Consider the following 23,659-nt stretch of genomic DNA (forward strand, 5'->3'; position numbering starts at 1 on the left):
GATAAGGGGAAGTAGTACAATGTTTATCCTTCACAAGGGCACAGTACGGCCAATGAAGTAGGATGAGCAGGTGTGGGATTTGTTTAGCAATGATATTACAAGAGGTAGAGAGTGAGGTACATGCACTATGTGGCATCTTTTAACAGCTGTTTTTTTTGCTATACTAAATCTAACAAACTGAACTGATGAGAATTATTTCATTAAGGGGGGGGGGGAGCTATTCCTTAAAAGCACTCAAGCTCCAGGTATGGTGCCCACACAAACCAAAGGCTGATTTCTTTTGCTGTTTGGGTTCAACTTCTGATGCCCTACCGCAGTCCTCTTCAACCCAATCTTCAGGGACCACCTAGCCAGTCAGGTTTTCAAGATATTCACAAGGAATATGCATGAGATTTGCATACTTACAAGGCAGTGCATGCAAATCTCTCATTTGCATATTCATTGTGGATATCCTGAAAACCCGACTGGCCAGGGGATCCCCCAGGACTGGGTTGAAAACCACTGCCCTAGAGAGTAGTCACCAAGACTTTTCAAACTGACACTGAAATTCAAATTGGACGGGATATTAGCACAGGAGATACAGCACAGCATCCCATGCTACATTCTCTCTCCACAGACTGTCTGTTCTTGAGGTAGGTCTGTCTCTTTTCTCTGTTTAAATTAAAGAGTACATGTAAGCATTATCCAGCCTCACTTTTACATGGATCTGCAGGAGGATCAGGGACAATATTATTCTTCTGCTGCTGTTTGCCAGAAGGGTTCCTACAGGAATGCTCTATGCTTGAAAAGTTGGAATAAAAATGTTCTTGCAAGGTCAGCTGTACGCAGAACAGTCTCTCAGAAAGTTACAAGAATGGAGCTCTCAATGAAAATTTCCCACCGACTTGGTTCCTGGGAAAGGTACGGCGAGGCCTGCTGTAATGGAAAATAATCACTGAAGGTGTTCTCACTCAATTACTAAGTAAACTGAAGTAAAACTGTGTGAGTAGCTTTCCTTAGTGGAATATTCCGCCATGACTGAATTGTGGCTTATTCTTGCCTGGTAAGGGCTAAACTAGAAGTCCTAAACTCTCTGGTAAGGTCTGTGAGTGGTCAACTAATCCTAATCACGTCTGGTGAACATCTACTTCCTTCAGCTACCAAGTGCCATCATTTCACAAGCTCTTCCTGAGGAGACAAAAACATTGTTAACGCTCCGATGAAGAACAAAGCGGTAATGACCGCACTGCATGCTCCAAGGTGGGGCCAGAGGGCCACAATCACTACAGTACAATCAATTCACAAAAGAAAACAAACCCCAGAGCCCATATTTCTCCAGGTCCTCACCACGGTGGCCCTGAATTAGGACATGCCAGTCTTGGTTTGCCTAAACAGAACCTTTCAAGTCTCCTCCAGAACCCAGTGACAGGATCATGCAGGACCACTCTTCTGCAGTCAGTCTGTCTGTAAACAACTGAGGAGGATGACGGCCCATTCTAGTGGCGACTGGAGACCAGGCCTTTCACTTTGGACATCTTCTTGGTAGGCTGCCTCTGCTCGGTCAGTGGAGGACCCTCCCTGTCCGTGAGGTGCTGGTCAATTTCTTGTGCTGAGGAAGCTGTTGCTTTTAATGTCTTCTTTATGTTTGTAACCTAAGCAGAAACAAAACGTATCTTCAGCTACAGGCCAACTTCAGAACTGATCCATATTCTATCAACTCCATCTTCCCCTCGCCACTACCCTTTCATGCTCTAGCATGCCTGCACTCCCAGACAGAACAGCCTCACTTTAGAAAGCACAGAGTCATACAACATTTGGGGCCTGTTTACCTCTGCCTTCTTTCTATAGTCAAGGAATAGTTTATGGCCAAAAGGTTGCTATATAAGGAAAAACCTCTGCACAACAGTCACAGTGGGACAAAAGTATGTAGCAAAATTTAAATGCAAGATAATGAATAAATTTGAAAAAAAATCTGAATTTGGTATTTTCTTCTTTCCATCTGTTCCTTCTCTTCATCAATGTTACTACTTTTTCATTCATTTTTCCTTCAATTCCTTTCTTCTCCCTGTTTCTCTCCTACTTTTCCCTCAATGCCTTGTTCTCTTAGGATCATGAAGCAAATTAGGGAAGTTTTAGCAGCTCCGCTGGCTGACCTTTTCAATGCTTCTCTAGGAGTCAGGAGTGATCCTGGAGGACTGGAGAAGAGCAGATGTGGTTCCTCTCCACAAAAGCAGATGTAAGGAAGAGGTTGGGAACTACAGGCCAGTAAGTCTGACTTCTATGGTAAATAAATTAATGGAAACACTTTTAAAACAGAGAATAGTGAAGTTTCTGTAATCCAATGGATTACAGGACTTGAGGCAACACGGTTTCACTAGAGGCAGGTCTTGTCAGACAAATCTCAATTTCTTTGACTGGGTGAACAGAGCTGGATCGAGGGACAGCGCTAGATGTATTTAGATTTTAGCAAACACTGACACGGTTCTGAATAGACAACTATTGGTTCAGGGTTTTTTTTTTTTTTAAAGACAGAAATTATAGAGTCAAGATGCAGGGCATTTTATTGGATGCTTGGGTTCCGGAATGTGGGGTTCTGTGGGGTCTCCCTTTTCGCCGCTATTTAATGTTTTGTTACAGCCCTTAGGGACAGGGCTTGAACAATTGAAAATATATATATTTTTTAATATTTATGCAGGTGATATTACTATTTTATTACCAGCTCCCATAGAATACAAGGATATTTTAAATACAATTCAGGAATGTTTTGGTGTCATTGAAAGAAGGCAGCAGCTTTTTGATTAAAACTTATCAGGAGAAAACTATTTTTATATTTAGGTTCTCCTAAAGATGTTTGGGGAAAGGAAAATTTTACTATTGGAAATATTCAGTTTAAATTTGAGTTTAAGGAATAGAAGTGGATCGTCAATTGACCATGATTAATCAGGCGAATAAAGGAGTTGAAGCATTCTTTTTTGTTATTGAAAGTTCTATACGAAAGCTTTTTTGAACTGCCTGTTTCTCAATTAATAGTGCAATCATTGTTGCTTTCAAAGATGGATTACTGTAACATCGTATATATAGGCTGTACAAGATTAATAATGAAAAGGTTACAAACAATACAAGATTTGGCAATTAGGGCTACCTTTTCCTTCAGAAGGAATGAACCTGTTACACCATATTTTCATAAGTTGCATTGGTTACCAGTTATTGCACGATCACACTTTAAATTATATACATTAGTCTTTTTGACTTTGCAGAGGATGCACCTTCTCATTTGGTAAGTTTTTCCCTTTATTAGGTAGGCAGCTGTTGAGAGGGCAAGTTTTTTTTTATGGTTTCCAATTAAGCTGGTCAAGTATTTTAAGCAGCTTTCTGCCTCGATTCCTTACTAGGCTGCTTCATTATGGAATTCTCTCCTGGCAACTGTTCGCGCGATACCTATTTGTTGTTTCGCAAGCAACTTAAGCATCGTTACTTAAGAAAACTATGGCTTAACTTGCAGTTTAAATGTGCTATGTAAGCTGATACATATTGCCAGCTACATGTGCTGGTGTTTTGTTGTGATCTGCACGGAACTGTAGAGGATGTTGCGGAACACCAGACTGATGTGATGTGATGTAATGTAATCTAAAAAAAACCTGAGTGCCCTTGATACGAGCACTATGCGACTGACCAGGTTGGGAACTGGTTGAGTGGAAGGCAACAAGACACAGGGTAGTGGTAAATGGAGCTCTTTCTGAGGAAAAGGATGTTACATGTGGGGTGTGCTGAAAGGTTCGGTTCTTGGGACGGTTTTTTTTTAATTTTGGTAAGCGATATTGCTGAAGGGCTGTCTGGTAAGGTTTGCATCTGCAATAGGGCAGACACCTCTGACAGAGTAGATTACATGAGGAAGGATCCAGTGAAGCTAGAGGAAGGATCTGAAATTTGACAGCTAAGATTTAATGCTAACAAAATGCAGCATCGTGTACTTGGGCTGCCAAAATCTGAGGGAATTGTACAGTTTAGGGGGTGAAGAACTTTTGTGCACAAAAGAGGAGTGGGACTTGGGTGTGATCATATGTGATGATCTTAAGGTGGCCTAACAGGTAGAAAAGGTGAAAGCGAGAGCTAGGATGCTTGAGTGCACAGGAATATGAATAGCCAGTAGGAAAAAGGGCCCTGTATAAGACTCTGTTGAGACTTCATTTAGAATATTGTGTACAATTCTGGAGACCACACCCTCGAAAAGAGATAAACAGGATAGAGTTGGTCCAAAGGGTGGCTACTAAAATGGTCAGTGGTCTTAGTCATAAAACATTTGAGGACAGACAATCTCAATATGTATTCTGTGGAAGAAAGGCAGGAGAGGGGAGATAGAGACATTTAAATACCTATACAGTATAAATGCACAGGAGGTGAGTCTTTCAACTGAAACAAAGCTCTGGAACAAGGGGGCAAAGGATGAAGGTGAAAGGGGATAGACTCAGAAGTAACTTGAGGAAATTTCTTTAATAAAAGGCTGGTGAATTCATGGAATGGCCTCCTGGTGGAAATGGTAAAGACAAAAACAGCATCTGAATTCAAGAAAGCTTGAGACAAGTATTTAGGATCTCTAAGGGAGTGAAAGGGAGAGTAGATGGAATAGATGGCCAGACTGGTTAAGCCACATGGTCTTTATCTGCCCGCACTTTTCTCTGTTTCTATCTTCAGCCTTCTTATCCTTGATCCCATTTTCATTCGTAACACCATCATGGAGCCAACATTTTGGACATGTAGTGGGAAGTAATGATGTGCAAAAATTGGAAATGAAAGGGTGAGTGGGTCTGGTGGACCAGTGTGTGTATCAGAAACAAACATTCACTAGATGTCTCTGTCTAGGTGGTTAGTATCAGGAGAAATGATGGTTTAAGGGAATAGAGTTATAAGAAGGAAAGGACATAGAAAGTGTTTCCGTCACTGACCTATAACTTGATGTTGAAACACACATGCATTCACATGGATGCTTCTGTTTTCTTTATAAGACAAATTGTTTAATTTCAAATTTGAAAACGCTATGCTGTCAGCACTTTTTAAAATATTAATTCCATAACTGACACTACTTCCTATCAGCAGCAACAGAAGAGGTGATGCTCTGATGGCTCTCTGCTGTTCACGCTGCCCCACGGCACCTTCGACCATGGGCTCTCAATGTACATGCCTAGGATGCTTTCTCCTGGAAGCTATGAACTGTACTAACAGTAGACGCGTCTATTCAGCCCCAGTTGTTCCTCTCAGTCTCCAAAATACAGGAAGACACATCCTCAAGCTCTGCAACTCCAACACAGCTTGGGTTCACATCAACTCCCCAGACACACGTTACTCCAGTATTAAAAAGATGAACATGGGCTTCCTGTCCCTCAAGGAATTTCATTTAAGATTCTAATAGTTGGATATAAAATTATTCTCGTATGCCACCTTCTCCTCTTCTGACACCGTAGTTATTGTTCAGAGCACTGGTACCACAAGATGAATCCGCCGATAGAGCCCATCATTTTGGTATATCTATATAGACATAATCCCTTATTCTATTTAGTGTAGCAGGTCCCTCTCTCTGAAATAACCTGCCTTATTTCCTAGACTAGAATCATCTCGGGTACTTAAGAAAGGTCTCAAAACATTTTTATTCTTGGATGTGTTTGTAGATGAAATATTTCAGAGGGGCCTAAAAGTTGATGCTGGGCCGGGATAATGGGATTCAAGTAGGGTATGAAGTATACAACAGCTGCACTGCTTTTCACCTCTATACCATGCATGACGTTTCTTTTCCTACCTTTGTTTTACACATTTTAGTATTGTAAATGGCAGTTAACAGTACTTCCAAATGGCAGTATAGCATATTTTGAATCGTACAGAAGGTGCAGTATGTGGAGGAGGTAAGGCTTTCAGCCTTTATCTGCTAAAGCCTGCCAATGAAAGACAAGAGTACAGAAGGGAAAATTCATCACTTCTGCTTTATAATACAGTAAAGAAACTGTTTCAGATCAGGAAAAATAGACAGATACTACAATGAACACAAGATGTGCACCCCGATTGTGTGCACATTAAGCAATTATATAATATATGGGGGTGGGAAAGGCACACAGTGAACCTGCTAAATTTAAATATGGACCCTGAGAGTTCTGTTAAGAACGGGTCTAAAAGCATTGCTTCTCAAATCTGTCCTGGGGACTTAAGTCAGCTACTTTTTCAGGACATCCATAATGAATATGTATGAGATTAATTTGCATGCATTGCCTCCAATCTTATGTACATGCAACATAGATATCCTGAAATCTAATCTGACTGGGAGTTCCCCAGGACACATTTGCAAACCACTGGTCTAATGAATTATATTCACCCTTCACAATGGAACAGTAAATACATGCAAGCAAGCAAAGATGACAGATCCTGAAACACTGTCCTGTTTCTTACAACTTACTGAGTTTCAATTATACCCATCCCCTTGAGTTGTGGTTAGTTACTGCAAACAAAATTTTTCCCCTATAGATGAGCAATGTAAGTTACACATCTGAGGATTAAACCACTGGGGAGACTGATCCCAGGCTGTTATGCACCAAGTGGAAAGTTACTCCATAGTCACGTCATTTCTATTATCCAACTACACTACTTTCCAGGAGAGAGACATTTGTCATGGTAAGTTGTACTTTTGGGACTGAAAACCTGTCAAGAGACTGCAACACATTTAAATATCCCTCAGCTCACTATAAGAGGAAAAAAGGAAGTAGCCCATTGAGAAATGTTCCCTATACACTGGGACACTGCTATTGCTGGTTTTAAGAAATCTTGCCCCACACATCAAGGATTTACATCGGGATTAAGGAGTCTTATCACAGGGCTACAGTTCAGGGACTGAAGGTGATGCCAAGTGTGGCCTGGAAGATACATCACCCACCTCTGTCTCCATCTGCTGTTGAGTCCGCTTCTGGTTCTCTTTATACTGATTGGCTCTCAGTACTTGTTGTTCGATTCCTACCAGCACGGCTTCACATCCATCGCACCTGCCAAATTTTGAAACATCATTTATCTCCTTGTCTTTTCCCCAACACAAGCCACAGATAATTGATGCAGATATTCATAATGTACTCAGGAAGCTTATATACACCAGGGTCCAACACACACACTAAGATAACAGGCTCTGTCATTAGCCAGCAACAGTGATGTACAAAAGCCCAAGTCTGAAGGGAACATCCCAGAGTGTGTACAGCTCTGCTTCATAACACTCGGTGGAAGTAGTGGGGATACAGAACAAGTTTAACCTTAGAGGAGTTCTGCACCCATGGGAAAAAAAAAATTCGTAGAGGGCTCACATTCAGCAGTGGGAATGGAACAAGAGGCAGGAACCCATTAACTCCTTGCCCACCCAAAACCATTACCCTTTAGGATTTTTATCTATCTTGCATCACGAATAGACAGTACTGCATCTAATACTCCCATGGTAACAATAACCCATCTGAGAACAATTAAAATATGCAAGCAAGAAAGGTTTGGCACTTGGCCATGTCAGCTTCCAGCTCTACCAAAACTGGCTTTGAGTATGGAGTCAAGTCCTCACTTGCATTTACCTGGGAATTTTCTCCTTACCCTTTCCATCTAGCACAGTCCTCATTCCTGGGGAGGGGGCAGGCTAGAAAGACAATGTCAACCTTAAATAAACTACTACTACTACTTATCAAAGTTTAATTACACGTTGAGTGAAGAAATATTTTCTCTGATTTGTTTTAAAATTTACTACTTTGTAGCTTCATTGTGTGCCCCCTTGTCCTACTATTTTTAGAAAGAACAAATAACTCACGTCTACCCGTTCCACTCCACTCATTATTTTCTAGACCTCTATCATATCACATCAACAATCTTTTCTCCAAGTTGAAGAGCCCTAGAAGCTTTAGCCTTTCCTTATAGGGAAGTCATCCCATCCCCTTTACCATTGTCGCCCTTCTCTGTACATTTTCTAATGCAACTATATCTTTTTTTGAGATGTGGTGACCAGAACTGAACACAGTATTAATGGTGCAGTTGCACCACTGAGTGATACAAAGGCATTATAATATCCTCGTTTTTGTTTTCCATTCCTTTCCTAACAATGCACAACACTCTATTTGCTTTCTTAGCTGCCAATGCACACTGAGCAGAAGGTTTCAAAGTATATTCAACGATGACACCTAGATCCTTTTCCTGTTCGCAACTCCTAATGTGGAACCCTGCATCATGTAACTATAGCTCAGGTTCCCCTTTCCCACATGCATCACTTTACACTTGCTCACATTAAACGTCATCTGTCATTTGGATGCCAAATCTCCCAGTCTCGTAAGGTCCTCTTGTAATTTTTCACAATCCTCTTGTGATTTAACAACTTTGAATAACTTTGTGTCATCAGCAAATTTAATTACATCACTAGTTACTCCTTTCTCTAGATCATTTATAAATATGTTGAAAAGATACTTGATTATTGTGAGTAGCAGAGGTACAAGCCTAATATCATGGGGTTTGGAAGAAGTTGAAGACCCAGTTATTTAGCATGCTTTTTAATGAGGGTTTCGATTTAGGAGAGGAAAAGTACATAAGTACATAAGTATTGCCTTACTGGGAAAGACCAAAGGTCCATCAAGCCCAGCATCCTGTTTCCAACAGTGGTCAATCCAGGTCACAAATACCCGGCAAGATCCCAAAAAAGTACAAAACATTTTATACTGCTTATCCCAGAAATAGTGGATTTTCCCCAAGTCCAATTTAATAATGGTCTATGGACTTTTCCTTTAGGAAGCCGTCCAAACCTTTTTTAAACTCCGCTAAGCCAAGATCTGAGCTGAGACGAGAAAATGGGACAGAAGTTAGGTTACTGAATATATACAGTTCTTAGACTTCTTTGGGCAAAAATGTGCATCTTGGCCTATGTATTAATTGTTAGCATGTGCTGTTCTCCTCACTTCCCCTCCCCCCCCCCCACTGTTTACAAAGCTGCGGTAGCAGTTGCTATGCGGCAATACAGACAGCGCACGACAGCCGCTAGCACGGCTTAGTAACCAGGGGGGGTTAGTGATGTAAAGATAGGTGAGTTATAAACAAATAATGAAAAGATTATATGGATTAACAAAAACAGCTTCTACTTCCATTTTGAACTGTACAAAATGTTAAAGACTTTTACAAAGCACTGTAAACTCATCTTCTAGTACATATTTATCCCTTAAGTCTCATCTGGTAGGGCATAGTGTACAGTCTGTACTGTTTGGTTGCCCTTTCCAAGGCTACCTCCACTCTATCCTTTGGAATGCTTGGTGTTCAGACACTGTCCTCCTGATGAAGTCTCACCAATAACCTGTACAGACATACTACTACCTTCCTTTCCGGCCTACTTTCTAAGGGAAAACAAGGTTTAAATGAGTGGGGCACAGACATAGCAATCTTATGTTCGATGTCTTATCCACACCGATTTTTTTTTAAGCCATGTCAGAGATTATGAGGATTGAAAGAGGTGGGAATTTTTCCATATCTCAAACTACACAGCTCAGTATTCAAATGACACAGTCAACGTTTCATTAAAAACACCAACCAAAGTGTTTAAATCTATTCTACATATTTAATGCCGCTAGCTAGCTAGCCAACAATGCTGAACCACTACTGGCTCTATAGACAAACAGCTGCTATCTATAGCCATATAGCAATACAGATTAAGTTTGGACAGCCTTTTGCCGACTTAAATATATCCAAATAACTGTATGGACAGAGACTGAATAGTACTGCTGTCCATAGAGTTATGCAGAATTCCCATTCTCTGCTCCAGTGCCAGAAATTGTTAGATACAGCACAGCTCAAACTCTATTCAGAGGTCTCAAGGGTGGAAGCAGAAAAGACCACCACAGGTCAGAACCGAGTTACAACGGATAGTTCTCTGTGTGGAGATCAGGCATGTAGTGCACTGAAATCTACGACCTTGTGTGTGTGGAGAAGTGGCCTAGTGGTTAGAGCACCACTCTTGACATCCAGAGGTGGCCAGCTCAAATCCCACTGTTGTTCCTTATTTGGGCAAGTCACTTAACCCTACATTGCCTCACGTACAAAATTAGATTGTGAGACCTCCACAGACACGGAATGTAACTCACCTTGAGCTACTACTGAAAAAGATGTGAGCAAAATCTAAACAAACAAACTTGGTTAATGAGAAATGCAAGGACAGACTGAAGTGCATTTACAGGGCTGTATATATGTGTGAGCTAGGAGGGGTTCTCAGGAGAAAAAGGTGGCAGAGTGTTGCTGGGAAGGACTGGGATATACTTTCAGACTCTCAGAAAGTACTGAACAACTCAGGTGCATTTACAGAGATCTGTGCACATAGGGAGGGAGGAGTTTTCACAATACTAAAAAAAGCAGATGCTCCTGCAATGTAGAAAGACTATGTGCAAGTCTCAGTGCTGGAAGGGACAATTGAAGAGGATAACAGTTCTGTCCCAATGACTAAAACTCATGACGTTAGCGAGATTGTGGAAAAAAATGTACTTTAAAACACATTTATAAATGCAAGAAAGATGATCTATGACTGCCTCACCATTCTTGCAGCGTTTTCATAATACTATGAATGTCCTTCCTCTGCATATCTCTTCCAATACAGAAGTCCACCTCTAGCAGCTGGTTGCGCTGGTCCAATTTACCCTGGATGATGTCAGTGTAGACAGCTTCAATTATTAAGTCTTCCAATTCCCTCAAGTTCCGCATATCCAGATCTTTCAACAGCATAGAGTAAGGAATACACTGAAAGAGAGCACTCATGTCATTCCTACAGCACAGAGAGGAAAACAAAAAAAAGTCCCCTTTCTGGATTCCCCCAAAAGCTAAGACTACTAATGACATAGGAAAATGTGGGAGAGAGGTTCTGGAAGCAAAATTTAGGCTCTTAGGTAGAAAGCTGAAATCCAGATCCTCCAGGGTAGCATTTTCTGAAATGCTACCTATGCCACGCGCAGGGCCCAAGAGACAGGCAGAGCTCCAGAGTCTCAATGCGTGGATGAGACGATGGTGCAGGGAGGAGGGCTTTAGATTTGTTAGGAACTGGGCAACATTCTGGGGAAGGGGGAGCCTATTCCGAAAGGATGGGCTCCATCTTAACCAGAGTGGGACCAGGCTGCTGGCATCGGCGTTTAAGAAGGAGATAGAGCAGCTTTTAAACTAGAAATGGGGGGAAGGCCGACAGTCGCTCAAAAGAGCATGGTTCGGGATAAGGTATCTTTCAAAGATATCACCATAACAGGAAAGATAGAGTATCCTGATAGTGAGGTTGCAAAAGAGATTGTAGTAGATCGGGTATCTTTAAATAACAATAAAAATCAGACAAAAGATTGCCAATTAATACTGTCAAGTACTAAGCATGATGTACTTAGGAACAACAAACATAGTTTGAAATGTCTATATGCGAATGCCAGGAGCCTAAGAAATAAGATGGGGGGAGTTGGAATATATTGCACTAAATGAAAAATTAGATATAATAGGCATCTCTGAGACCTGGTGGAAGGAGGATAACCAGTGGGACACTGTCATACCGGGGTACAAATTATATCGTAGTGATAGGGTGAATCGGATTGGTGGAGGGGTAGCATTGTATATTAACGAGAGCCTTGAATCAAATAGATTGAAAATTCTGCAGGAAACAAAAACACTCCTTGGAATCACTGTGGATTGAAATTCCATGTGCAAAGGGGAAAAGGATAGTGATAGGAGTGTACTACCGTCCGCCTGGCCAGGACGAACAGACGGATGCGGAAATGTTAAAGGAAATCAGGGACGCAAACAAACTGGGCAACACAATAATGGGGGATTTCAATTACCCGCATATAGACTGGGTTAATGTAACATCTGTACACGCAAGGGACATAAGATTTCTTGATGAAATCAAGGACAGCTTCATGGAACAGCTAGTTCAGGAGCCGACAAGAGAAGGAAAAATACTAGACTTAGTCCTTAGTGGTGCTCATGATCTAGTGCAGGGGGGTAACGATACGAGGGCCGCTTGATAACAGTGATCATAATATGATCGGTTTTGATATTGGCATTGAAGGAAGTGAAACTAGGAAATCAAGTACGCTAGCGTTTAACTATAGAAAAGGTGATTACGACAAAATGAGAAAATGGTGAAAAAAAGACTGAAAGGAGCAGCTCGCAGAGTAAAAAACTTGCATCAGGCGTGGATGCTGTTTAAAAACACCATCCTGGAGGTTCAGGACAAATATATTCCACGTATTAGAAAAAGGGAAAAAAGACTAAACGTCAGCCGGCGTGGCTAACAGTAAGATAAAGGAAATCATTAGAGCCAAAAAACAATCCTTCAGAAAGTGGAGAAGAGAACCAACTGAAAGTAACAGGATAGATCATAAGGAATGCCAAGCCAAATGCAAAGCGGAGATAAGGAGGGCAAAAAAGGACTTTGAGAAGAAATTAGCGTTGGAAGCAAAATACATAGTAAAAATTTTTTAGATACATTAAAAGCAGGAAACCGGCCAAAGAGTCGGTTGGGCTGCTGGACGAAAATGGTGTTAAAGGGGCGATCAAGGAGGACAAAGCCGTAGCGGAGAAATTAAATGAATTCTTTGCTTCGGTCTTCACCGAGGAGGATTTGGGGGGGGGACACCGGTGCCGGAAAGAATATTTGAAGCGGGGGAGTCGGAGAAACTAAACAAATTCTCTGTAACCTTGGAGGATGTAATGGGTCAGTTCAGCAAGCTGAAGAGTAGTAAATCACCGGGACCTGATGGTATTCATCCCAGAGTATTAATAGAACTAAAAATGAACTTGCGGAGCTACTGTTAGAAATATGCAATCTGTCCCTAAATCGAGTGTAGTACCGGAAGACTGGAGGGTAGCCAATGTTACTCCGATTTTTTAAGAAGGGTTCCAGAGGAGATCCGGGAAATTATAGACCGGTGAGTCTGACGTCGGTGCCGGGCAAGATGGTGGAGGCTATTATTAAGAATAAAATTGCAGAGCATATACAAAAACATGGACTGATGAGACAAAGTCAGCACGGATTTAGTGAAGGGAAGTCTTGCCTCACCAATCTAATGCATTTTTTTGAGGGGGTAAGCAAACATGTGGACAATGGGGAGCCGGTTGATATTGTATATCTGGATTTTCAGAAGGCGTTTGACAAAGTGCCGCACGAAAGACTCCTGAAGAAATTGCAGAGTCATGGAATCGGAGGTAGGGTATTATTATGGATTAAGAACTGGTTGAAAGATAGGAAGCAGAGAGTAGGATTGCGTGGCCAGTATTCTCAGTGGAGGAGGGTAGTTAGTGGGGTCCCGCAGGGGTCTGTGCTGGGTCCGTTGCTTTTTAATGTATTTATAAATGACCTAGAGATGGGAATAACTAGTGAGGTAATTAAATTCGCCGATGACACAAAATTATTCAGGGTCGTCAAGTCGCAGGAGGAATGTGAACGATTACAGGAGGACCTTGCGAGACTGGGAGAATGGGCGTGCAAGTGGCAGATGAAGTTCAATGTTGACAAGTGCAAAGTGATGCATGTGGGTAAGAGGAACCCGAATTATAGCTACGTCTTGCAAGGTTCCGCGTTAGGAGTTACGGATCAAGAAAGGGATCTGGGTGTCGTCGTCGATGATACGCTGAAACCTTCTGCTCAGTGTGCTGCTGCGGCTAGGAAAGCGAATAGAATGTTGGGTGTTATTAGGAAGGGTATGGAGTCCAGGTGTGCGGATGTTATAATGACGTTGTATCGCTCCATGGTGCGACCGCACCTGGAGTATTGTGTTCAGTACTGGTCTCCGTATCTCAAAAAAGATATAGTAGAATTGGAAAAGGTACAGCGAAGGGCGACGAAAATGATAGTGGGGATGGGACGACTTTCCTATGAAGAGAGGCTGAGAAGGCTAGGGCTTTTCAGCTTGGAGAAGAGACGGCTGAGGGGAGATATGATAGAAGTGTATAAAATAATGAGTGGAATGGATCGGGTGGATGTGAAGCAACTGTTCACGCTATCCAAAAATACTAGGACTAGAGGGCATGAGTTGAAGCTACAGTGTAGTAAATTTAAAACGAATCGGAGAAAATTTTTCTTCACCCAACGTGTAATTAGACTCTGGAATTCGTTGCCGGAGAACGTGGTACGGGCGGTTAGCTTGACGGAGTTTAAAAAGGGGTTAGATAGATTCCTAAAGGACAAGTCCATAGACCGCTATTAAATGGACTTGGAAAAATTCCGCATTTTTAGGTATAACTTGTCTGGAATGTTTTTACGTTTGGGGAGCGTGCCAGGTGCCCTTGACCTGGATTGGCCACTGTCGGTGACAGGATGCTGGGCTAGATGGACCTTTGGTCTTTCCCAGTATGGCACTACTTATGTACTTATGTACAGATACAGCTCCAAAAGACTAAGAGGATAATGGGACAAGGCTTGTGGAGGAGGCCTTTCTACTCTCCAGGCAGCTACAATTTCCACTTAAACGCAGCAAACTTCAGTCAATCTTGGCTTTTATATATTTAAGACGTTTCCTGCTCATCAACCCAACAGTTAGTTTATAGCAGACTTTAAAAATAAGCAAAATATAGAAAGTATAATACAAACTGAATATGTCATTAAATGCATAACAAAGACAGAACAATGACAAAGTCAAACATGAAAATCTCTTAAAACCTCAAAGAGAATAATTCTTTTCTAAATCCCAGAAAAATAACATATCCCCTAGTGTAACAAATCTCAGTTCAAAATCACAACCTTAAACGTTACAATATTAACCCTTCCCAAAGGGCAAAGCATTTTCACAAAAGATTATTTTCCCCAGTCAGTGAAGGCCGGCAACTGTTAGCACAGATTCCCCATATCTATAGGTAGAAGAGAAAACATCCATATCTGGCATGGCATTCTTTGATTTGTTAATCACTGCTGGAGACAGGTGCTGTAATACTAGAAGTGGCTGCAAGCGTGCCTCAGAAGCAGAGTTTGCTGGGAGGCATGGACAGCAACGCCAAGTACAATATTTGCCTTTCCAAAACCACATTCAAGGCAAACTACATTCAGGTATAGTTGGTCTGTCAAGCCAATAAGGAAAATGTTTCACCTCAAGGTTTACTTGGACATCTTCATCAGCAACTTATTGCCTGGTTCTAGATCCTTGCAGTTGATTTTGATGAAAACAATAAATAGCATATAAAATACCTAAGAAGCTTAAGAGACTTTATATTAGTTTAAATACCCCTGTTCTTGTAGCAATTTTTAGTAACTCAACAACTCGCCAATATTAAGATACAGACAGCAGTCCAGCAGCAAAATGGAGGCTATCTGGTCTTTTGCACCGAGTGCCATATGTATGATTATCTGCCAGTTGGCGAGAGGTCATACATATGCACTCGGTGCAAAGTGCTCCTAGCTCTCAGGGAATGAGTCCGATCTATGGAGGCTAGAGTGGCAGACATGGATGAGCTGAAGCAGAGAGGTATATAGAGGAGGCCTTCAGGGGTAAAGCAGAGCAGTCCCACCTCCAGTATGGCAGTCTCTGTACTTCAATGGAGGAAGGCCACCTGCATGGAGAGCATCACCTTGGTTTGGCAGAAGTAATCCTGTAAGCAAAAACAAAGGGGAATTTTCATTTAAACCTACGACAGACCAATCAAAAGAAACTAGGTAGTGGGATTTTCCAGCATCAGAAAGACAAAATTACTAGCAATAAATCAGATGGAAGAAGGGTATCGGAAATTAATAACTTGGAAAATGTAAGGAGGTCACTAGACTTATTGAAGAATAAACTTCAGATATTCTAGACCTATGGCTATAATTTCAATTGTTTACCATTCTTCTGATGGCATAATCATACTGGACACAGATTGATGGACATGATTAACACACAAAAAAAAATAAAATAAATAAAAGCATAGTCTTATGAACACTTGTTTACATGAATATAAAATGTCAGTATTTACCACTGGAAAAGGGTAAATGATTGAAATTATATCCATAGGTCTAGACTATTTGAAGTTTGTTTCCGATACCCTTCTTCCATCTGATTATTGCTATTATCTTGCCAAAGCAAGAACATCCCACTACCTAGTTTCTTTTGAAAAGTAATTCCGTAGCTAGGGCCTGCCCTCCAAGTGATGCAATATCCTCTTCCACCAAGGCTGTCTCTTCAGGGGCTGGTCCCCAGGAGGGAAGGGTTAGAATAGTGGCTCTGGATGGCGATTCAATCATTAGGTATATAGATAGCTGGGTAGCTGGTGGACATGAGGATCACTTGGTAACTTGCCAGACTACTGCAAAAAGTGGTAGACCTCGCATATCATCTAAATAAGATTTTTGAAAGCGCTTGGGAGGAGCTACAGTGGAGGAAATAAGTATTTGATCCCTTGCTGATTTTGTAAGTTTGCCCACTGACAAAGACATGAGCAGCCCATAATTGAAGGGTAGGTTATTGGTAACAGTGAGAAATAGCACATCACAATTAAATCCGGAAAATCACATTGTGGAAAGTATATGAATTTATTTGCATTCTGCAGAGGGAAATAAGTATTTAATCCCTCTGGCAAACAAGACCTAATACTTGGTGGCAAAACCCTTGTTGCAAGCACAGCGGTCAGACGTCTTCTGTAGTTGATGATGAGGTTTGCACACATGTCAGGAGGAATTTTGGTCCACTCCTCTTTGCAGATCATCTCTAAATCATTAAGAGTTCTGGGCTGTCGCTTGGCAACTCGCAGCTTCAGCTCCCTCCATAAGTTTTCAATGGGATTAAGGTCTGGTGACTGGCTAGGCCACTCCATGACCCTAATGTGCTTCTTCCTGAGCCACTCCTTTGTTGCCTTGGCTGTATGTTTTGGGTCATTGTCGTGCTGGAAGACCCAGCCACGACCCATTTTAAGGCCCTGGCGGAGGGAAGGAGGTTGTCACTCAGAATTGTACGGTACATGGCCCCATCCATTCTCCCATTGATGCGGTGAAGTAGTCCTGTGCCCTTAGCAGAGAAACACCCCCCAAAACATAACATTTCCACCTCCATGCTTGACAGTGGGGACGGTGTTCTTTGGGTCATAGGCAGCATTTCTCTTCCTCCAAACACGGCGAGTTGAGTTCATGCCAAAGAGCTCAATTTTTGTCTCATCTGACCACAGCACCTTCTCCCAATCACTCTCGGCATCATCCAGGTGTTCACTGGCAAACTTCAGACGGGCCGTCACATGTGCCTTCCGGAGCAGGGGGACCTTGCGGGCACTGCAGGATTGCAATCCGTTATGTCGTAATGTGTTACCAATGGTTTTCGTGGTGACAGTGGGTCTCATCTGCCTTGAGATCATTGACAAGTTCCCCCCTTGTAGTTGTAGGCTGATTTCTAACCTTCCTCATGATCAAGGATACCCACGAGGTGAGATTTTGCGTGGAGCCCCAGATCTTTGTCGATTGACAGTCATTTTGTACTTCTTCCATTTTCTTACTATGGCACCAACAGTTGTCTCCTTCTCGCCCAGCGTCTTACTGATGGTTTTGTAGCCCATTCCAGCCTTGTGCAGGTGTATGATCTTGTCCCTGACATCCTTAGACAGCTCCTTGCTCTTGGCCATTTTGTAGAGGTTAGAGTCTGACTGATTCACTGAGTCTGTGGACAGGTGTCTTTCATACAGGTGACCATTGCCGACAGCTGTCTGTCATGCAGGTAACGAGTTGATTTGGAGCATCTACCTGGTCTGTAGGGGCCAGATCTCTTACTGGTTGGTGGGGGATCAAATACTTATTTCCCTCTGCAGAATGCAAATAAATTCATATACTTTCCACAATGTGATTTTCCGGATTTAATTTGTGATGTGCTATCTCTCACTGTTACCAATAACCTACCCTTCAATTATGGGCTGCTCATGTCTTTGTCAGTGGGCAAACTTACAAAATCAGCAAGGGATCAAATACTTATTTCCTCCACTGTATTTATCTTGGTACATGAGAGTACCAATGACCTAAGAAAAGCATGGGAAGGAGGTTCTGGAAACCAAATTTAGGCTTTTAGGTAAAAAGTTGAAATCCAGAACTTCCAGGGTAGCATTCTCAGAAAGGCTCACTGTTTCACATGCAGGGCCCACGAGGCAGAGCTCCAGAGTCTCAATGCATGTATGAGATGATGACCTATTCCAAAAGGTCTACATTTTTAAAAAGTAGATAGGAACAGCTTTTACATTAGAACCTGAGGGAAAAGCCAACGGTTGCTCAGGATCATGCTTCATATTTAGCTATCCTTGACGGGTAATACCAAAAACAAGGAAGTTAGGACATCCTGACAGAGGTTGCAACAAAAGCAAAAGAAGCCCAGGTGCCTTTAAGTGAAGAAAAGCAGAGTTGAAAGGGATAATTTGTGATCTTTCAACTACTAAGCAGCTTACAAATCTAAACAAAAAATATATATATAATTTGAAATGTTTATATAAAAATGCTACAGTAGAAGCCTAAAAATCGGATTACAGTTAGAATGGTTGGCATTGAAAAGACAAAAAGGCATCTTAGAGAAATGGCAGAATAAGGATAACCAATGGGATACTCTTACACCACCCTAACACCTCCTTCTCTAATTCCTCATACATCTTCTGCTTAATACCGATTGTATACAAGATCCTGTCATGACTATGTCATAACAACACTCTATAAGCCACATTGAGCCTGCAAATAGGTAGGATAATGTGGGGTACAAATGTAATAAATAAAATAAATATTAGGGTACAATTTATATCAGAATAACTAAAGAGGGTATTGAGTCAGACAGAATGAAAAGCTCTTCAGAAACAAAAAGCACTCTGGAATCTTTATGTACACAAATTCTCTGTGTGAAGGGGAAGAGAATAGTAGTGGGGGGTACAACACCATCCACCTAACCAGAACAGAGAAATAGATGATGAAATGTTAGAGAAGCTAACAAAATTTGGCAACACAATAAATCACCCCAATACTGACTGGATAAAATGTCACATCGGGACATGCTTGGTAGGTAAAGTTCCTAGATGAAACAAATGACTGCTTCATGGAACCTTCGGTTCAGGAACCCACAAGTACGAGAGTTATTTTAGATCTAGTCCTTAGTGGAATGCAGGATTTGGTGCGAGAGATAATAGTGCTGGGGCCACTTGGCGACAGCCAGATGCAAAGAATTAATAAAGAAGGCTAAAAGAGAATAAGAAAAGAAACTTGCCACAGAGGCTAAAACTAACAGTAACAACTTTTTCAGGTACATCAGAACCAGAAAGGCTGCGAAAGAATCCGTGGGACCATTAGATCACGAAGTCCAGGGGCACTCAAGTGACTATGTAACTCAAAGTCAACATGGATTAGTCAAGGGAAGTCTTGCCTCACCAATCTACTACATCTTTTTTTAAAGGTGTGAACAAACACACAGATAACCGTGAACCACCCTAGCTAAAGCACTGTTCTTCACTGCAACGTTAAAGGGCCAGTGGTGACCCCTATTGATACCAAGTGTGGCTCTCTAACTCCCCAGTATACAGTGTCCCTCCAAATTTTCCTCAGACTTGCTACTGGCATCTCTCTCTCTAACAGTTATTCTGTTTAATATCTGTATCACACAGCACTTTTGCTGCCCAAAACCCCTTTTCACAAGACTGAGAACACCATGCAGTTTGAACCTAGTACAGGCTTTGTGGTGCAAGATGAAAACAGAATACCTGTTCAAAATGTGGCACTCTTTATATATATAAAAAAAAAAAAAAAAAAAAGCCTCTACAGAAAATATAGGGAGAGATTTAAACATTGGGAGGTAAGGTGAGAGGGGAGACAGTGTGGAGCAACTAGTTCTTATCTACTAATTTTCTTCCTTTAGGCCCAACAGATCAATCCAGGCCTTGTGGGTTATGCCTGTCTTGCCAGCAGGTGGAGGTAGAGGACTCAAAATCAAGTTGAGCACTAGTAGGCAGTGTGTAGATTAGCCAACTCAATATTCCAATAACAAAGAAAAAGCAACAAGATTTAAACCAGAATAAAAAAAAACTGAAACATCTCCTTCCTTTCTGCATACAACAGCCAAAAGAAGAATAAAATATTTAAAACTTTATAAAAAGTTGAAAGTCATCCAAACAGATACGATTTCAGAACTGTAAAACACAGAAGTCAAGGGTGGGCATCTGGATTGAACCGTTGGGACTAAAAGGAAATAAAATTAGCAGGCAAAAACAGATGTTTTCTTCCTTAGCATTACCCAACAGGTCAATCCAGGACTTGTGGGATACACAAAGCAGTCCTCAAGCAGGACAGGAACGTTAATCAGTGGTGTACTGCATGGATCGGTCCTCGGGCTGGCTCTTTTTAACATCGTTCTGAGTGATATTGCAGAAGGACTGTCTGGTTAAGGATTGTCTCTTTGCAGATGATACCAAACTCTGTAACAGGGTGGACACCTCTGAAAGTGTGGATGGCATGAGAAAGGACCTAGCCAAGTTTGAAGAAAGTTGCCAATTATCGGACCAAAGATTTAATGCTAGGAAATGAAGGGTCATGCACTCGGGCTACAAAAATCCAAGGGAATAGTACAATATAGGGGGTGAAATGCTTCTGTGTATGAAAGAAGAGCAGGGACTTGGGGGTGATTGTTTCTGATGATCTTAAGATGGCCAAACAGATAGAAAAGGCAACAGTCAAAGCCAGAAGGATACTTGGGTGCATAAGGACCAGCAGGGGGAAAAAAAAAAGGCAACAGTGCCCTTGTTGAGTTATGGTGTGGGCTAAAGTAGTGAGCATGAAGTATGAGTGTGAAGGGGGGGGGGGGGGGGGGGGGGGGATAAAAATGGAAAATGCAGTATGTACTGTGAGCCATGCCGGTGATTTACGGTTAGATGCTCCTGAAGGCTCAAATTGTGGTTTCTTTGAGATACTGTACACACACTTGGAAGTTTTGGATATTTCTGTGCGAACACTGTTGTACTGTGTTTATATAAAAAAAAAAAAAAAAAAACAAGTAGTTCAAATGACTTATTTCACCTTCTAACATACTTATGACAGGTCTTATATGTGATGGTATAATGATTTTTTCTAGGTATGGTTGGCTTCATAAATAGGAATAATACTTGTTTTTAAAGTTATTTTTACATCTTTTCCAAATGAGATTATATATGTATGCAGTATGTCTTCTGAAAGTTATACTCTTTTTATATGAACTATGCTTTTTTTTCTAATTCTTTTTAAGGTCCTTCTTGATTTACATAGATGTTTTTATATGCATGGGTTTCTATATTTAAATGTATGGATACATGTTTTAAAGCTCTTTGTATCTATGTTATTTTAAGGCTAGAATCCCTGACACAGTCACCAAAATACTGCTATGTCGGGGTCATCAATATATTATCAACTTGAGTGTGGCCTCCAGTAACATTATCCCTCTGGCCACTTCTACTTTTTGTCTCTCTATTAGTGTGAGTTAAACAGAAAAATATGAGCGGTATATGTTCAGAGCAAAATGGGGGCATAACTGAACTGCACATGACAGTAGCATACACTATTGATGCAATCAAGATAACTTTGCAGTCAAATCATGTGATTCTGTATGACAATAACACATGACAACACAAACACTGGAGGCCATCAGCATTTTTGGTCACCCCTTCCTGCATTTACATATAACCCCATGCCAGTGGTTCAACACTGATTTAGCATGCCTTAAAATTTTGGATGGAAAGTGAAAGCCTCATTTTCCTTTTATCTGGACAGCTGTGAATTTTACTACAAGCTTTTTCATAGTTTGCACATTATCAATACACAACCCTCAGCATCACACTTAATTCCCCAAGTTGAACTTTTGCATTCCCTGTAGTACATTGGAGAAAACCCCAGGCACCTTAGCAGAGGTGCTAAAATTCAGAGTCTGCACGAGGGGCCAAGGAGTTAGTGCCAAGCCATAGTGCAGAGTCTGCAATAGGAACCAAGGCTGAATAGGGACCCACTGCTGCAACCAAAGAACCATTTGCTCAGGAGCTGGGGCCAGAGTCAACCTCCATGGTCAGGAAGCCTCTGTTGTAGTAGTTTGGAACCAAGTTACTGTTATGAGACCACACTACAGAAAAAGCAGTCAAAAACACAAACACATGTAGCTATTCCTATAAAAAAAAAAGTTACTTTGTGCCTAGATGTCAAAGAATGTTTCCAGTCCTGCTACAGCAAGGTTGCCTACTCTAAACATCTCAAGCACAATCAGGTACCTTCATCCTGGAGGCCAGGCTAACAATGGTCAGGTGTTTCAGCTTATTCTTCTGTGCTCCAGTCAGCTCAGGTAGGTTGTCTTTCATTGCTGTTTGAAAACATCCCAGAAGCAAAAAATATTAATAAAAAATAAATTATATGTGTGTATACACACACACACACACATATACATATATACATACACATACACACAAACATATATATATATATACACACACACACACACACATATATATATATATACACACACACACACAAAAAAAACAAAAAGGCACACAACTGCTTACAAAACAGTAGATAAAAAACAACAAAGCAGTGGAATCAAATGCATTTATTGGAACAATACCCGACGTGGCCACGCTTCGCCCTCAGGCTGCGTCAGGGGTAAATAGAACTAGAGTTTTGGAACTACTAGTGTGTATGATATATTTACATACACTTTTGATAGTTTGTACCCCTGACGCAGCCTGAGGGCGAAACGTGGCCACGTCGGGTATTGTTCCAATAAATGCATTTGATTCCACTGCTTTGTTGTATATATATATATATATATATATATATATATATATATATATATATATATATATATATATATATATATATATATATATATATATATATATATATATATATATACACACACACACACACACTAGCCGTTAAGCCCATTTAAACGGGCGAGATTTTTGTTTGGCAAAATTCCTGTCCCCTGCCCTCTCCCCTCCATCCCCTGCCCTCTCCCCTCCATCCATGTGCATCTTCTTCCTGTCTTCCCGTCTCCTCCATCCATGTCCAGCACTTCTCATGCTCTCTCCTCCATCCATGTCCATTAGCTCTCCTCTCTCCCATGCCCTCCCTACCCATGACTAGCAATTCTCTTTTACCCCCTGTCCTCCCCTGTCATTCACATCCAGTTATTTTCCTCTATCCCCTTCCCTCCATCCATCCATATCTTCCTGTCTTCCCTCACCTCCATTCATGCCCAGCATTTCTCCTTCCCTCACCTGCATCCATGTCCAGCATTTCTCCCTCCCTCCCGAGGTGTCGCCGCCCCTCCCCCCGATGTCGCCACTACCGCTCCCCACTCCCTGGGGTCACCGCCAGCCCCCCTCCACCTGGGCCGGGGGCTCTCCTCTCCATTGAGCTTACAGTGCCTCACCTCCGAAATCGCAGCAGGCAGATCGCCTCCCGTCGGCCTTCCTTCCTTCCTTGCCTGTGTCCCGCCCTCGTGTGACGTAACGTCGGCGAGGGCGGGACACAGGCAGGGCAGGAAGGCCGACGGGAGGCGATCTGCCTGCTGCGCTTTCGGCGCTGTAAGTTCAATGGAGAGGAGAGGGCCCGGCCCAGGTTGGCTGCGGCCTCGGGGGGGGGGGGGGGGCGTAGTGACCTCGGCGGTTCCCTCCCTCCCCTTCCGTGTTCCAGGTCCACTCCTCAGCGCAGTGTTTCTTTCCCTCTCTGTTCCATCCTCTGACGTCATCACGTCTTGAC

At 41.9% G+C, this 23,659-nt stretch overlaps 1 protein-coding gene across 2 annotated transcripts; it reads right to left on the reverse strand.

Annotated features, from left to right (window-relative positions):
* Positions 1-442: 442 nt before the first annotated feature.
* COPS7B (COP9 signalosome subunit 7B) lies at positions 443-22,259 on the reverse strand. Of its 2 annotated transcripts, XM_030216867.1 has the most exons (5): positions 22,171-22,259; positions 15,478-15,558; positions 10,541-10,743; positions 6,893-6,998; positions 443-1,631 (listed from the first exon to the last, which is right to left on the reverse strand). In XM_030216867.1, the coding sequence occupies exons 3-5, from the start codon at positions 10,726-10,728 to the stop codon at positions 1,476-1,478; spliced, it is 450 nt and encodes a 149-aa protein (XP_030072727.1). In that variant the 5' UTR covers positions 10,729-10,743; positions 15,478-15,558; positions 22,171-22,259; the 3' UTR covers positions 443-1,475. The 2 variants fall into 2 exon arrangements, with proteins under 2 accessions (XP_030072727.1, XP_030072726.1); XM_030216866.1 differs by lacking the exons at positions 15,478-15,558; positions 22,171-22,259 and having other exon boundaries at positions 10,541-10,761.
* Positions 22,260-23,659: the final 1,400 nt, after the last annotated feature.

The sequence above is a fragment of the Microcaecilia unicolor genome, chromosome 10 (genome assembly GCF_901765095.1).
Source record: "Microcaecilia unicolor chromosome 10, aMicUni1.1, whole genome shotgun sequence".
Lineage (NCBI taxonomy): Eukaryota > Metazoa > Chordata > Amphibia > Gymnophiona > Siphonopidae > Microcaecilia > Microcaecilia unicolor.